Source organism: Gopherus flavomarginatus, chromosome 18 (genome assembly GCF_025201925.1).
Source record: "Gopherus flavomarginatus isolate rGopFla2 chromosome 18, rGopFla2.mat.asm, whole genome shotgun sequence".
Lineage (NCBI taxonomy): Eukaryota > Metazoa > Chordata > Testudines > Testudinidae > Gopherus > Gopherus flavomarginatus.
Genome location: NC_066634.1, coordinates 24,998,285 through 25,013,736, shown reverse-complemented (window position 1 = coordinate 25,013,736; position 15,452 = coordinate 24,998,285). Strand labels below are relative to the sequence as shown.

Here is a 15,452-nt window from a genome sequence, read left to right as displayed (position 1 = left end):
CCCTGGGATCCCCACCTCTGACCTCGCGTCCTCCAGCCGGCTGGGGACCAGCCGTGTGCTCGTCTTCCCCAGCCGCTGTGCTGGGAGCAGGTTGGCGGCCGGCCAGGCCCAGCGCTGCTAGGAGACAAAGCCTGGATCAGAGACGTTTGGCCCCTTGCACTCCCGGAGCCCAGCCTGCAGCTGCGCTGCCCCCGGCCCAGCCCTGCCGCTGTTAGCTGGCCCGTGGGCAATATGTGCCCACCCCCCTGGCTGTGCAGCCCTGGACACAGCCCCAGGCCTCCCTCCCAGAAACACCCAGCTCCGCCACCGGCCTCGGCTTAGCGCTTGGCACAGGGCCCAACAAGGATCGTCTCTGCTAGGCAGGGGAACGGGCCCAGCTGGGGGTCCCACTAACGAGAGCTGGGCTGGGGCCCCTGCTGTGCCCACTGGCTCAGGGCTGTTCCTAGGCCCCCAGGGACCCCGAGAGTTCACAAAGCCAAGGCTCGGTGCCGGTTCTGTACCTGGGCTGCCGGGCGGGGCCTGGAACCAGCAAGTGCTCACCTGACGAAGATGTAGAGCACGTGGCCTGGGTCAGAGACCAACACCCTGTGGGCGGGAACAGTCTGTCAGCCAGGGCCTGGCCTCTGGGCCCCACCACCCTGTACTTTCCTCCTGGCTTCCTTGGGGCCATCGTCCTGCTTCACACGAACCGAGCTGCCCCAGGGGGAGGTGGCAGCAGAGATGGTTCCTGAACCCAGCGTGCCTGGGTCCAGGCCTGACCCTGCCTCACTGGCCACGGGGCTTGGTCACAGGAGCAGGCTGCTTCCGAGGCACCGGGGGCCATGGGGCTTGGTCACAGCAGCAGGCTGCTTCTGAGGCACTGGATCCAGCCCCGGTGAGCCCAGGGAGAGCCACAGCCAGCCCCTGCTATCCGCTGCCATGGGGGCCAACAGGCCAGAGGGGTCTGAGCTTGGGGCAGGCTGGGAGCCAGGATTCCTGGGTTCTATCCCTGGCTCTGGGAGGGGACTGCAGGCTGGTGGTTAGAGCAGGGGGAGGCTGGGAGCCAGGACTCCTGGGTTCTCTCCCTGGCTCTGGGAGGGGAGTGCAGGCTGGTGGTTAGAGCAGGGGGAGGCTGGGAGCCAGGACTCCTGGGTTCTATCCCTGGCTCTGGGAGGGGAGTGCAGGCTGGTGGTTAGAGCAGGGGGAGGCTGGGAGCCAGGACTCCTGGGTTCTCTCCCTGGCTCTGGGAGGGGAGTGCAGGCTGGTGGTTAGAGCAGTGGGGGCTGGGAGCCAGGACTCCTGGGTTCTCTCCCACTGTGGATTCCCTGCCTGCAGCTCAGGTCACTCCCATTGCTTAGGGCAGTTCCGCTCCCTGGCCCCTCGTCAGCTCTGCTCCCTGCCTGGGCCCCTGCCTATGGGGCAAGGCAGATGCTGAGTTGCTGGGGAGCAGCCAAGCCCCGTGTTGCACCAGAGTCTGCCAGCAGGAGTGAACGGCCTCAGGCGCCCTGTGGAATTGGCCCCTCTCTGGGCAAAGAGCCCTGGGAGGCATTAGCAGCTGGGCCCAGGACCACCTGGACCCCTTGTAGCTCTGCACTGGGGCAGGAGCTGGGAGAGAACCCAGGGGTCCTGGCTCCCAGCCCCTTGCTCTGACCACCAGACCCCCCACCCCTCCCAGAGCCAGGGAGAGAACCCAGGGGTCCTGGCTCCCAACCCCCTGCTCTGACCATCTCCCAGGCAATGTTGCCCTGAATTAACCTCTTGTGCCAGCTTGGGGTCCTGCTGAGCCGGGACTGGGAAGCCTGGCGGGGGGTAGGGGGAGATCTGCAGCCGGTGGGGGTGCAAGTCCCATGGGTGACCTGCGTGAGGAGGTGATGGGCGGCTGGCCTGGTTGGGGGGGGGGGCTCACATGGGCCTTGCCCTGGCACCTGGCCCAGGTGGGGACCCCCCAGGACTCACCGCTCCCCCCAGTGGTAGAAGGCTCGGTCCTGGTAGAAGTTGCACAGGAAGAGCCAGAGGCTGATGGTCTCCATCCAGAAGATGAGGAAGAGGAACCAGAGGGAGGAGAGGAGGAAGAGCTCGCACGCCATCCTGTCAGGGGGAGAGGGAAGCTGGTGGGACAGGTAGTTCCACCCCTGGGCTGGGGGCAGGGTGCCAAACCCACACCAGGCAATGGCTAGAGACCCAGCACGCAGCCCCCAGCTTTGCACGGGGAGCGAGACCAGAAGCGGGGCCCCTTCGATAACGCTGCATGCATGTGCTTTCACGTGGCACGGTCGTGTACTCGCATGTGGCCTGCTCGCACGTGGCACCATCGTGTGCTCACACGTGGCACACAGCACAAATGTGTGCTCCGATCTCTGCCCACCTCAGACTGACGGTTCTGTGCAGCCCTGGGAGCTTTCACGGCCGGCAGCCCGGGGGCGGCACTGGGCTAACTGGGTGCTGGGGTCCCAGGCTCCAGCGGGACACCCCTGCCCTGAGGTTCAGAGTTGGCGCTTGCTGCCCAGAAGCTATTAACGGCTGGAGCAGACGGCTGGGGGGTGTCACTGGCAGCAAGTGGCTTCCAGACCCCTTTGCGCCCGGGCCGGGGTGATCGACAGGGGCCCATGGGCGCCCCCCCACATCCTCGGGCACTGGGGCCAAGGGGCAGGAAACGCTGCCCGGGCTGGTGGTAGCGATCGGCACCTGGGGACAAGGGCGGGGACGGGGAGAGCTGCACCCCGGGGGGTTCGTGCTCTCACCCCCAGCTGCCCTCGCGCCGGGGCACAAACACACACGTGCCAAAGGCGTCGCACACGTGTCCCCAGGTGCCCCTCACTCCCGACGGCAGCCCCTGCCCCACACAGCCCGCTGGTGCCCCTCACTCCATAGCCCCCTACTCCCCCCCACCCCGAGCCCCGCTGGTGCCCCTCACTCCCGACCTGCAGCCCCCTGCTAGCCCAGCCCTGGGCTCCCCGCCCCCCAGCCCCGCTGGTACCCCTCACTCCCGACCTGCAGCCCCCTGCTAGCCCAGGCCTGGGCTCCCCACCCCCCAGCCCTGCTGGTGCCCCTCACTCCGTAGCCCCCTACACCCCCCCCAGCCCTGCTGGTGTCCCTCACTCCCGACCTGCAGCCCCTTGCTAGCCCAGCCCTGGGCTCCCCACCCCCCAGCCCTGCTGGTGCCCCTCACTCCCGACCTGCAGCCCCGGGCCTCACTCACCCTCTGCCCCAGAGCAAGACCCGGGAGCTGCGGCAGCGGCCTCGGGCCCGGGCTTCACCAGGCCCCGCCACCCCGATCGGAGCCTCCCCTGGGTCCTAGCGCCGCCTAACTGCCCCAGCCCCGCTGTAAAACTCCCTGCCAGGGCCCCCCCGGCCACTGCCCCGCCCCACGGCACCGGGCCCCCCCAAGCTGCATCGCTCAGACTTCCGCTTCGCCCCGGGTGCCAGGCCCGGGAGCCGCCCGAGGCCCCTGTGTGAGAACCGCTGGTCGGGGGAGGGGGCTGGGAGCCCGGACGCCTGGGTTCTCTCCCCCCGCCCATCTGTGCCAGGCTGAGCCCCAGGCTGGGCCGAGGCGTTTGCACCCGGGGTCGGGGAGGGGGGGGGCCGGGCACAAGGTTCGCTCGGTCCCGCCCTGGAGCTGCCCATAAAGCCCCGCCCGGCCCCGCCCCGCCGCGACTCGGGCTGCGGAGCAGGATGGATTGTAACCGGGCGGCGGGTGAGCAGGGACCCCCCGGCAGAGACCCGGGGCCGGGAGCTCCCCTGAACTACCCCAGCCCCACCCCCCTGCAGAGACCTCAGGGGCCAGGAGCCGCCCCCCGCAGAGACCCCAAGGGCCGGGAGCTCCCCCAGTCCCGCCCCCCCCGGCAGAGACCCCAGGAGCCCCGCAGGGGTCAGGACTCCCCCCAGGCAGAGCCTACAGGGGCCGGGAGCCTTCCTGGAGCTCCCCCTAGACCCTCCCCCGGCAAAGACCCCCCCACAGGGGTCAGGAGCCCCCCCTGGAAAGAGACCCTCCTAGGGGTCAGAAGCACCCCCAGAGCTCCCCCAGGCAGAGACCCCTGCAGGTGTCAGGAGCCCCCCCCCCGAGCTCCCCTAGGGCAGAGACCCCCACAGAGGCCAGGAGCCCCCCCCAGGCCGAGACCCCAGGGGCTGGGAACCCCCCCCAGAGACCCTCATAGCAGCAGAGCCCCCCAGGGTCCAGTGTTCCAGGTTCCCCCCACCAGCGCTGAGTGGGGACCCCCTGGTGCTCACGCTGGTCTGGGCTGGGGGTTGGGTGCTAGGTGCTGCAGTGGGGGGGGGGGGTGAGCGGGATACACCAGCAGTCTGGCACGGGGGACCCGTCCACACCCTGTGCCCCGTATTCCATCGGGGTGGGGGGGTTCTGCGGCACAGTTGGGCTGGGGCAGCCTGACACGCTCCTCTCTGCCCCCACAGCTTTTGGGTCAGACCCCAAGAAACATGAGGCGGGAAAGAAAGAGGGGCACCTGCCTCACCCGGGGCACCCCAAGCACAAGGTGAGGAGGGGCTGGGGCAGGATCCGAGGTGGGGGCCTGGCCCTGGATCTGGGGTGGGGCGTAGCCCCCAGCTCTGCTAACTGGCAGACACTAGCCCCGGCACACCCCTCTCCTCTCCATGCTGGAGTGAGGGTGTCAGGGGTTTGCTGGATGGCGGAGGGGGCACCTCTCTGGGCACCCCCTGTGACGTGCCACCCAGTGCTGGACCCCCATGCTGCGATGCTGGGGGGCCCCGGACAAGGCTGAGCTTCTCTCTCAGGACAGGCACGGATCCTCCTCGGACTCCAGCAGCAGCTCCAGTGAGAGCGACGGGGAGCACCACGGCAAGGTAGGGGGGTGGGGGCCAGGACTCACCTGAGCAGCCCTCCCCTAGGGCCTCCTGCCACTATTGCAGGGGTGGAGACTGGGAGCCAGGACTCCTGGGTTCTCTTCCTAGCCCCATGCCAGGGGGATAAGGAGAGTGCCCCATGCCAGGGGAAGGGGGGGGTCTATTCCTCACCCAGGTGCCGAGAGCCCCCCACCAGCAGCCAGGGAGGGTACATGGCCAGCAGCCCCTGCATGGGAGCCTGGCTCCTAGCCCCCCGTCCCTGTTTGCCCAGGTCTGGGGGCCATGGCCGGCTGCCAAGGGCCGTCCCAGGGCACTTGGCGGCTCCACTGCCCCACACGGCTAACTGCCGGGCTATTTGCACCCGGCGGCCCAGCCTGGGGCCCGGGGCTCGAATCCAGTCTGCTGCGGGCAGGGCGGGACCCAGAACCCCCGGGCAGGGCGGGACCCGCGGGATCCAGGCGGGGGGGGGGGGGGCGAGACTGGCTGCAGAGGGTAGTTGGCGCTAGCGGGCGAACGTGCTCCCGGGGGGTCAGGGCCTGGGCCCCATCCCCCAGGGAAGAGGTGGATCGTGGCAGCAGAGATCAGAGACCCGTGGGGCCGGCGGCTGCCCCACCTCAGCAGACTGGCCCTGCCGCGCACTGTCTGAGCAGCCCCCGGGAGCGGGGAAACCAAGGCAGGCTTGGGACAGAGCCGCGCTCTGGGGCAGCCCAGGCCCTGCCCTGCTAACACCCCCCTCGCACTCTGCTCCTGCCCCACGGCCCTGCCCTGCTAACCCCCCCCCACACACACACTCTGCTCCTGCCCCACGGCCCTGCCCTGCTAACCCCCCCACACACACACACTCTGCTCCTGCCCCACGGCCCTGCCCTGCTAACGCCCCCCCCGCACTCTGCTCCTGCCCCATGGCCCTGCCCTGCTAACGCCCCCCCCGCACTCTGCTCCTGCCCCACGGCCCTGCCCTGCTAACCCCCCCCCACACACACACTCTGCTCCTGCCCCACGGCCCTGCCCTGCTAACGCCCCCCCCGCACTCTGCTCCTGCCCCATGGCCCTGCCCTGCTAACGCCCCCCCCGCACTCTGCTCCTGCCCCACGGCCCTGCCCTGCTAACCCCCCCCACACACACACTCTGCTCCTGCCCCACGGCCCTGCCCTGCTAACGCCCCCCCCGCACTCTGCTCCTGCCCCACGGCCCTGCCCTGCTAACCCCCCCCACACACACACTCTGCTCCTGCCCCACGGCCCTGCCCTGCTAACGCCCCTCCCCGCACTCTGCTCCTGCCCCACGGCCCTGCCCCGCTAACCCCCCCCACACACTCTGCTCCTGCCCCCCGGCCCTGCCCCGCTAACCCCCCCACACACACACACTCTGCTCCTGCCCCCCAGCCCTGCCTCGCTAACCCCCCCCCACACACACACTGTGCTCCTGCCCCAGGGCCCTGCCCCGCTAACCCCCCCACACACACACTCTGCTCCTGCCCCAGGGCCCTGCCCCGCTAACCCCCCCCCACACACACTGTGCTCCTGCCCCCCGGCCCTGCCCCGCTAACCCCCCCCACACACTCTGCTCCTGCCCCCCAGCCCTGCCTCGCTAACCCCCCCACACACACACTGTGCTCCTGCCCCACGGCCCTGCCCCGCTAACGCCCACACACACACACTCTGCTCCTGCCCCACGGCCCTGCCCCGCTAACCCCCCCACACACACACTCTGCTCCTGCCCCACGGCCCTGCCCCGCTAACCCCCCCCACACACACACTCTGCTCCTGCCCCAGGGCCCTGTCCCGCTAACCCCCCCACACACACACTCTGCTCCTGCCCCACGGCCCTGCCCCGCTAACCCCCCCCACACACACACACTCTGCTCCTGCCCCACGGCCCTGCCCCGCTAACCCCCCCCACACACACACACTCTGCTCCTGCCCCAGGGCCCTGTCCCGCTAACCCCCCCCACACACACACACTCTGCTCCTGCCCCAGGGCCCTGTCCCGCTAACCCCCCCCACACACACACTCTGCTCCTGCCCCACGGCCCTGCCCCGCTAACCCCCCCCCCACACACACTCTGCTCCTGCCCCAGGGCCCTGTCCCGCTAACCCCCCCCCACACACACTCTGCTCCTGCCCCACGGCCCTGCCCCGCTAACCCCCCCCACACACACACTCTGCTCCTGCCCCAGGGCCCTGTCCCGCTAACCCCCCCCCACACACACTCTGCTCCTGCCGCCAGGCCCTGCCCCGCTAACCCCCCCACACACACACTCTGCTCCTGCCCCACGGCCCTGTCCTGCTAACACCCCCCCCCCTGCACTCTGCTCCTGCCCCACGGCCCTGCCCCGCTAACCCCCCCCACACACACACACACTCTGCTCCTGCCCCGCTAACGCCCCCCCCGCACTCTGCTCCTGCCCCCCGGCCCTGCCCCGCTAACCCCCCCCCACACGCACTCTGCTCCTGCCCCCCGGCCCTGCCTCGCTAACCCCCCCACACACACACTCTGCTCCTGCCCCCCGGCCCTGCCCTGCTAACCCCCCCCCCACACACACACTCTGCTCCTGCCCCAGGGCCCTGCCCCGCTAACCCCCCCACACACACACACTCTGCTCCTGCCCCCCGGCCCTGCCCCACTAACCCCCCCCCCACACACACTGTGCTCCTGCCCCGGGGCCCTGCCCCGCTAACCCCCCCACACACACACTCTGCTCCTGCCCCACGGCCCTGCCCTGCTAACGCCCCTCCCCGCACTCTGCTCCTGCCCCCCGGCCCTGCCCAGCTAACCCCCCCACACACACACTCTGCTCCTGCCCCACGGCCCTGCCCCGCTAACCCCCCGCACACACACACACTCAGCTCCTGCCCCAGGGCCCTGCCCCGCTAACCCCCCCCACACACACACTCTGCTCCTGCCCCAGGGCCCTGCACCGCTAACCCCCCCACACACACACTCTGCTCCTGCCCCCCGGCCCTGCCCTGCTAACGCCCCCCCCCACACACACTCTGCTCCTGCCCCAGGGCCCTGCCCCGCTAACCCCCCCACACACACACACTGCTCCTGCCCCAGGGCCCTGCCCTGCTAACCCCCCCACACGCACACTCTGCTCCTGCCCCACGGCCCTGCCCCGCTAACCCCCCCACACACGCACACTCTGCTCCTGCCCCACAGCCCTGCCCCGCTAACCCCCCCCCCCCCCACACACTCTGCTCCTGCCCCAGGGCCCTGCACCGCTAACCCCCACACACACACACACTCTGCTCCTGCCCCACGGCCCTGCCCCGCTAACCCCCCCACACACACTCTGCTCCTGCCCCAGGGCCCTGCCCCGCTAACCCCCCCCCCCCCACACACTCTGCTCCTGCCCCAGGGCCCTGCCCTGCTAACCCCCCCACACGCACACTCTGCTCCTGCCCCAGGGCCCTGTCCCGCTAACCCCCCCCACACACACACACTCTGCTCCTGCCCCAGGGCCCTGCCCCGCTAACCCCCCCACACACACACACTGCTCCTGCCCCAGGGCCCTGCCCCGCTAACCCCCCCCCACGCACACTCTGCTCCTGCCCCAGGGCCCTGCCCTGCTAACCCCCCCCCACACACACTCTGCTCCTGCCCCAGGGCCCTGCCTCGCTAACCCCCCCACACACACACTGTGCTCCTGCCCCACGGCCCTGCCCCGCTAACCCCCCCACACGCACACTCTGCTCCTGCCCCACAGCCCTGCCCCGCTAACCCCCCCCCCACACACTCTGCTCCTGCCCCACGGCCCTGCCCTGCTAACCCCCCCACACACACACACTCTGCTCCTGCCCCACGGCCCTGCCCTGCTAACCCCCCCCTGCACTCTGCTCCTGCCCCACAGCCCTGCCCTGCTAACGCCCCCCCGCACTCTGCTCCTGCCCCACGGCCCTGCCCTGCTAACCCCCCCCACACACACACTCTGCTCCTGCCCCAGGGCCCTGCCCCGCTAACCCCCCCCCCCACACACACTCTGCTCCTGCCCCAGGGCCCAGGCCACGCGCACAAGGAGGAGAAGTCTAAGAAGAGCCCCTGATGCCAGCGCCAGGCCAGCCCCCGTCTCACCCCGACTCCACCCCTGGATCTGGCAGAGACCCGGCACCAGACCCAGCGGCTCAGCCTGGCACCCGCGGCCGTTGGCTGGTATCTTGGGACCTGCCCTTTGGAGCCTTCATTGAAATAAACAAGCTCTGACCCACCCTTGTCCTGATTACCCCGAGCTAACGAGCGGAGCTTCCTCCAGGTGCGGCCCGAGCCCCAGAACAGGTTCTGAAGGGGCCCAGCAGGAAGAGGGGGCAGGTGGCTCCGGGGAGGGGGGTGGCCTCAGGCTCTGCAGCCTCCTGCCTGGGCCGCAGCAGAGCTGGCGTGTGCCAAGCGTGTGGAGCTGGGGAGCAGCTGTACGCCCAGCCAGCTCCAGTGTGGACAGCACCCAGGCACTGGTGGCCTTGGGGATGCTCCGCTTGCTCTCCTGGGGGCAGGGAAACTCCCTGGGGTGTCCCCGCTGCTGGCTTCATGAGTGCCCTCCCCCGCCCCCCCTGCACTGAGCAAGGCCCCAGGGAAGCCAGCACACACGGCCACCATCACGGCTGTTTATTGGCTTGTTGTGGATACAGACACGGGGGGGGGGGGCCAGCGAGGCAGGCCTGCCCCCCAGCAGCAGCACACAAATACTGAGAAACCATCAGGCAGCAGTGCACATGCATTAACATGCACGGGGGGAGGGGGGGCTGCTCAGGCATTAGCGGGAGCTGTAGGAAGCCAGCCCTGAAGGCCAGCGGCAGGGGCCCTACGCAGCACCAGCCCTCAGGGCAAGGCTGGCCCCCACTGCCCCACCCGAAACCAAAGAACAGCGGCTGGTTCCACATGGCCGGTGGGCCCTGCACTGAGCACTGGGCCGGCACCGCCCAGCCTGGAGATGGGGGCGGCGCCAGGCATTTCACAGCAGCTTTGCGCAGGAGCGGGCAGGGGCCAGGGCTGGCGCGTACAGGGCTCCAGGCAGGTTCTTGGCGGCCCGGCTGGAGGAGGCACTGCAGGGTAAGGGACACTTCCCAGCAGAGGGTCCCACCCTCCACAGACACTGCCAGGGCAGAGCCTGGGATCTCCCACGCTGCTCCCAGAGACAAGTCACTTGGGACATGCCAAGCTCCAGCTGCCTCCCCCGCTGACAGGGGGAAGGGACACCCTCCTGGCTGGGGTCAGAGGCCCTTAAACAAAACCCTGCAGTGTCTCTTTACCAAAGGGCTAAACCCATCAGAGAGGGACCCCCCCAGATCCTGGCCAGGAGCCCCTCACCCCCCACACCCACCCTGCTACCCTAACACAAGGACGGCACTGCAGCCCAAGCCGGAGCGGACACGGCCTTGTTTGACGCCCGCCGTTGGCCTGGCTGTGAACAGGCCCAGGCAGGGAGCCCGGCTGGGCCTGGGGAGCGAGGGGCAGGGTCCAGGCAGCTGGAGAGGATGCAGCAGGGAGGCCCCATCACCTGACCAGGTGGAAGGTCAGCCAGTACATGAAGAGCGGCTGCAGGGCGGCGATGGCCATGGTGAGGTACATGCGCAGCTGATTTTTGGCCCCCCGCACCAGCACACCCTCCGCAGCCGCCTCTGACAGGATCTTCAGCCGCAGCGTCCTGATCTGGGGGGAGAGGGGAGAGCGCTGGGCTGGGGTCTGGCGGGAGCAGCCCTGGGCCACTAGCCACATGCTGCCCCCTCTTCCCCACCCAGCGGTCTGAGCCCAACGTGCTGGGCACTGCTAGCCCAGTGGTCTCCAGGATAGGGGCCTGGCATGGGACCTTCTCCTTGGCTCCTGCATCCAGACAGGACGTGCAGGGGAGAAGCTGGTACCATGGGGCCCGGCCCCAGACAGTGCAGCCCTGAGGTCAGAAAAGCCAATCCCCAGAGCTAGACACCCACCCTCCCTCCCAGTGACTGATCCAGGCCACCTGCCCCAGAGCTGCGGCCGGCCCAGGCCCTGCCACACTGCGACTGGCCCTTACCATGAAGACGAAGATGGACAGGCAGCACCAGCTGAGCACCAGGTAGTAGCCGGTCTTGCCGAAGAGCAGGCCGGACACGGTGCCGACAATCATCCTATCGCAGGAGAGGCATGAAGTGAGCGGGTCTGGGGTGCCACCCTGAGCCCTGCCATGCCCCAGCACCCCCTGCCATGCTAGGGCCCTCAGGCAGCACCCCATTGTGGCAGCGTCACTCACAGGGTGGGGGCAGGGATATGGCCCCAGGCACCAATCTCATTTGACAGGGATCTGGACCCACACCCGAGTTGCGCCCCTGTTAACTCTGCATGCAGCACGTCTGTCGGCTCCAGAGCGCTGCTCCAGCCGGGTCTCCCAGGAGATTCCAGCCTCTCTGCCGCTCAGAGACTGGGACATGCTCTTCCAGTGGGCACAGGACTGGCCTCCTCCCCGCATTCAAGTGCGGTGGTTGCAGCTCCAGGCCGGGGAGGGGCCAGCACTCACCCGACGTACTTGTACCCCGAGAAGGCGACGAGGTCGATGGTGGTGAGGTCGGTGTTCACAGTCACCAGGTAGAGGCTCAGCAGGATGGCCAGCACCTCCATGATCAGCCAGGCCAGGGCCGAGCTGGCCTGCAAGCCCAGGATGTCGGGAGAAAACCTGCATTTACACAGGGGTCAGGAGGGTCAAAGGGCGCCAGCAGGGACCGGGGGGGGGGGGTCAAAGGGCATCAGCCTGCAGACAGGCAAGTTCCTGGAAGCCTCCTTGCCATCTGCTGGCAGCAGAACCTACAACCCTTCCCATGCAGCCAGCTCCCAGGGGAGTGCCGGGCACCAGCAGCAGGGTCAGGCTGACCCCACGCCCTCCCTCTGGGCACGGAGAGACACAGAAAGCACCTGTACTGCTGGCTACAGGCCACCACAGGACTGTCTCCTCCATGGCGTTCCCAACTGGGTCAGGCTGGGGTCCCCCCACCTGGAGGGCATTCCTGAAAAGGCGCTTGGCAGGTGCCAGTTTTATCCTGGTGAAGCTTTCATTCACCTGGATCAGCCTGACCTTTGATGCCTCAGCCCCAAGCTCAGCCGGGTCCCAGCCACAGCAGGTACAGAGTGTGGGAAAGAAGCTTCTTTGGGACTGACATAAACCCACCCCCAGCACAAGGCTGCTGCGCCCCAGAGCTCGCCGAGAACCACATGCAGACGGAGCAGATCTGAGTCTTCGGGAGAGCACAGACCCAAGGCTGCTGCTGTACCTGGGGAGCAACATCCTCACCTGTTCTGGGTCCCCAGCGCTAAGCCAGCCACCAGGATGTACGTGATGAAAGCCATGACTGCGAAGGAAAGAGACAAGCTGGTAAGTCTCAGACTCACTGCTCCCAAGCGGTGGGGACCGTTCCGGCCCAGCCCAGCCCACAGGATAGGGAACGCATAGATCTCCCTGAAAGGGCACATGCGAGATGCCAACCTGGACTACTAGCAGGGCCGAGAGGACTGCCAATGCCCACAGGAAACTCCGAGATGGGGGAGGGAGTAATTCTGCGTCCTTTACTCCCGGAAAGAGCCCCACAAGGAGAAAGCAGCCTAGTGGCAACAGAATAATTCCTCCACCGTGGCCAGGCCACTCAGCTTCCTCCTGTAGACAAGGCCTCGGAAACCAGGGAAGGTTTCAGGGAGGAAACCAATCCCTGTGCCTGCTCGGTTTGTGATCGGTTTATTTATATCCATGGTGACTTGTGCAACTTTCAACCCCCCATGCAAACACCCCCGAAATCAGGCCATAACACCCAGCGCTGCAATTTGCATGGCTAGGGTCTGCGGGACTGAGCCTACAAGCCCGTCCGGAAGGACGGGACCCACCCTCTGCATGGGACCGCGCTCTGCTGCCCAGCGAGGTACCTGGGATGTAGAGATCAGGGGCGTTGATGTCAAACCGGGGTGCTACGGGCGTGTCTTGCTGGTATCGCACCTGCCAGTCCTGCCAAGAGAGACTCCTGTGAGGGGAACCCCAGACACCCAGCTGCTGCAGAGCCAGGAGAAGTGAGCTGGCAAGGGAGGGCAATCTCTGCATGGTGCCCATCCTCCCAAACCAGCCTCATGGAACGAGCCAGCCAGGCCACCAAGCGAGCGTCCCTCGGTGCAGTGCTCAGCAACCAGGAGCCAGCGCCCTGGGGCCAATCGCCCTGCACTGGAGAGTCACTTACGCAGTATAAAAGCAGCAAAGCGTCCTGTGGCACCTTATAGACTAATAGATGTATTGGAGCATGAGCTTTCGTGGGCGAATACCCACTTATCAGACACATGTAGTGGAAAGTGCAGGTCTGGGGTGCTGCATCGCCCTGAGCCCTGCCGGCAGCACAGCCATGCCGCCAGCGCCCCCTTCCCATGGGTGTAACTCTACAGCAGAGTGGTTGTAAGAGGCTGCAGAATGGCCCCATGGAGTCAGACTGGCTCTGGATGGCGCAACACACATGACCCTGTATGCGCAGGAGGTATGTGATTGCAGGAGTCCCTTTGGGGCACCACTCAGACTTAGGAGCCAGCTGATTTTGGTGGCGGATGGTGGAGGTGGAGTCCTGGACTCTTAAATCCTCCATTTAAAGTTTTCAGGCCAAAGAGCCCTTTGCAACACCTGTCACCCAACCTGCTGATGAACAAGGCCGTGGCTCCGGTTACCCAGCCAGGTTCAGCCTTTCTGGGCTCACCTGGTGCATGAACGGGAAGAGAAGCAGCCTCAGCTTCTTGCCCACATAGACAGTGTCCACAGCAAAGTAATATTTCAGCTTGGTCACGGGGATGAAGCGGTCAATCTGCAAGGAAAGAAAAGCAGTTCAGGGCATGGGGTGAGGAGGCTGGGGAGTCCAGCACCAAGGGCAGAGCAGGGGCAGCACAAGGAGAGGGCAGGGGCAGAGAGAAGCAGCCCCTGGTCTTCTATCGCAGCAGCAGGACGAAGTGGAGGCCGCGCTGTGGGGTGGGGACGTCTCCCCACGCCCCACACTCACATTCCTGTCGACGATCTCCTTGCCCTGGCTGGCCAGGGTGGTGCCGTAGGCCATGGCGAAGCTGGACACGGGCTCGGCCAGGAAGGAGCCCGCAGCGGGGGGCTGCTGGGCAGCGTAGCTCCTGCCCAGGCCGCTGGAGCTGGTGTCATCGAAGAGCTGGTGAGGACTGGCCATGCCGGAGGGGGCGGCCGGCAGCCGGCGCTTGGAGGCTGCGGGAAGGAGACGGCAGGTGAGCTGGGGCAATGGGAGTTGGCACAGGGGGGCACCCCCAAGGGAGCTGCTTAGAGGCCGGAGACGCTGGCTCTGCACAGCCCCTTCAGCCGTGGACCATGGGGGGGCTCCAGTGCCCCCGTCCTCGGGGGGTCCCCGAGACAGCCCCGGGGACAGGGCGAGACACCCCAAGCGACCCCCACGGGCTCGAGGCAGCAACCACCAGAGGGCACGGCAGGGAACTGCCCCGGACCCCCACCCCGAGCCCCCCTCCCCCCGCCGGGCTCCGGACCCCCCGCCCCCGAGCCCCCTCCGCCCGACGGGCTCCGGACCCCCCCGCCCCCGAGCCCCCCTCCCCCCGCCGGGCTCCGGACCCCCCCGCCCCCGAGCCCCCCTCCCCCCGCCGGGCTCCGGACCCCCCCGCCCCCGAGCCCCCTCCCCCCGCCGGGCTCCGGACCCCCCCGCCCCCGAGCCCCCCTCCCCCCGGCGGGCTCCGGACCCCCCCGCCCCCGAGCCCCCCTCCCCCCGCCGGGCTGCGGACCCCCCCCGCCCCCGAGCCCCCTCCCCCCCGCCGGGCTCCGCCCCCAAGCCCCCTCCCCCCGGCGGGCTCCGCCACCCCCGCCCCCGAGCCCCCCTCCCCCCGCCGGGCTCCGCCCCCCCGCACTGACGCTGCCGGGGCCCCCCCCCAGGGCCGCTGTCCGGGTTCATCTTGCTCCGCTCCTGGGGATCTGTCACCCGCGCCTCGCTGCCGCTTTAATCGAAGCCCCGCCCACTGAGGGCCTACCGACCAATCGGAAAACGGCACTGTCCGCCACCGCTGCCAATCAGCGCTCGTCGATGCTGCCCTGCCAATCACGGATCGGGCAGAGGCGTCACGTGCCGGCCCACCGCCGCCCTCATTGGGCAACAGCCGGGGGTCCGTTTCCTGCCGCGGTGTCGTAGCGCGTGCGTTTGACAATGCACCGGAACGTCACGTTGCCAAGACGCCGCGTTGCATATATGGTCGCGTGATCAGAAGTGCCCCCTGCCCAAGATGGCGACTGCGGGGCAGTCACGTGGCTGCAAGTCCCATTCGCTGCCCCTTTCCAAGATGGCGGCCGGTGACTCTAACTCAGGCTTTGCCCAGTGCTGTAGCCCCAGGCCCAGGCCCGCCCCTCCCGCCAGGGCCTGGAGCAGGGACCCCACGTGGATGGAGTCTCCCAGCCTGGGCATCAGCTGGGCCCTGCGGGGCAGGGGCTGGCCCTGGCGGTGGGAACCGGGGCCTGGGGCCTAAGGCCGCCCGTGCGGCAGGGCGCCCTGCCCCAGAGCCCGCAGCCCCCGCCGGGCCCAGCCAGCCCCAGAGCTTACGAGACAGGGCACCCTGAGCCTGCGGCCGCCCCTGCAGCAAGGCATGCTGGGACTGCCGCCTCCGCAGGCCCGGCTCACGCCATACAGTGCAGCAAGGCATGCTGGGACTGCCGCCTCCCC

General features: G+C 68.4%; 1 protein-coding gene across 1 annotated transcript; it reads right to left on the bottom strand.

Annotated features, from left to right (window-relative positions):
- Positions 1 to 9,381: 9,381 nt before the first annotated feature.
- YIF1B (Yip1 interacting factor homolog B, membrane trafficking protein) lies at positions 9,382 to 14,758 on the bottom strand. The gene is made up of 8 exons (XM_050928610.1): positions 14,654 to 14,758; positions 13,776 to 13,984; positions 13,479 to 13,583; positions 12,673 to 12,751; positions 12,050 to 12,107; positions 11,282 to 11,437; positions 10,802 to 10,895; positions 9,382 to 10,440 (listed from the first exon to the last, which is right to left on the bottom strand). The coding sequence occupies exons 1-8, from the start codon at positions 14,691 to 14,693 to the stop codon at positions 10,285 to 10,287; spliced, it is 897 nt and encodes a 298-aa protein (XP_050784567.1). The 5' UTR covers positions 14,694 to 14,758; the 3' UTR covers positions 9,382 to 10,284.
- Between the last annotated feature and the right edge of the window lie 694 nt (positions 14,759 to 15,452).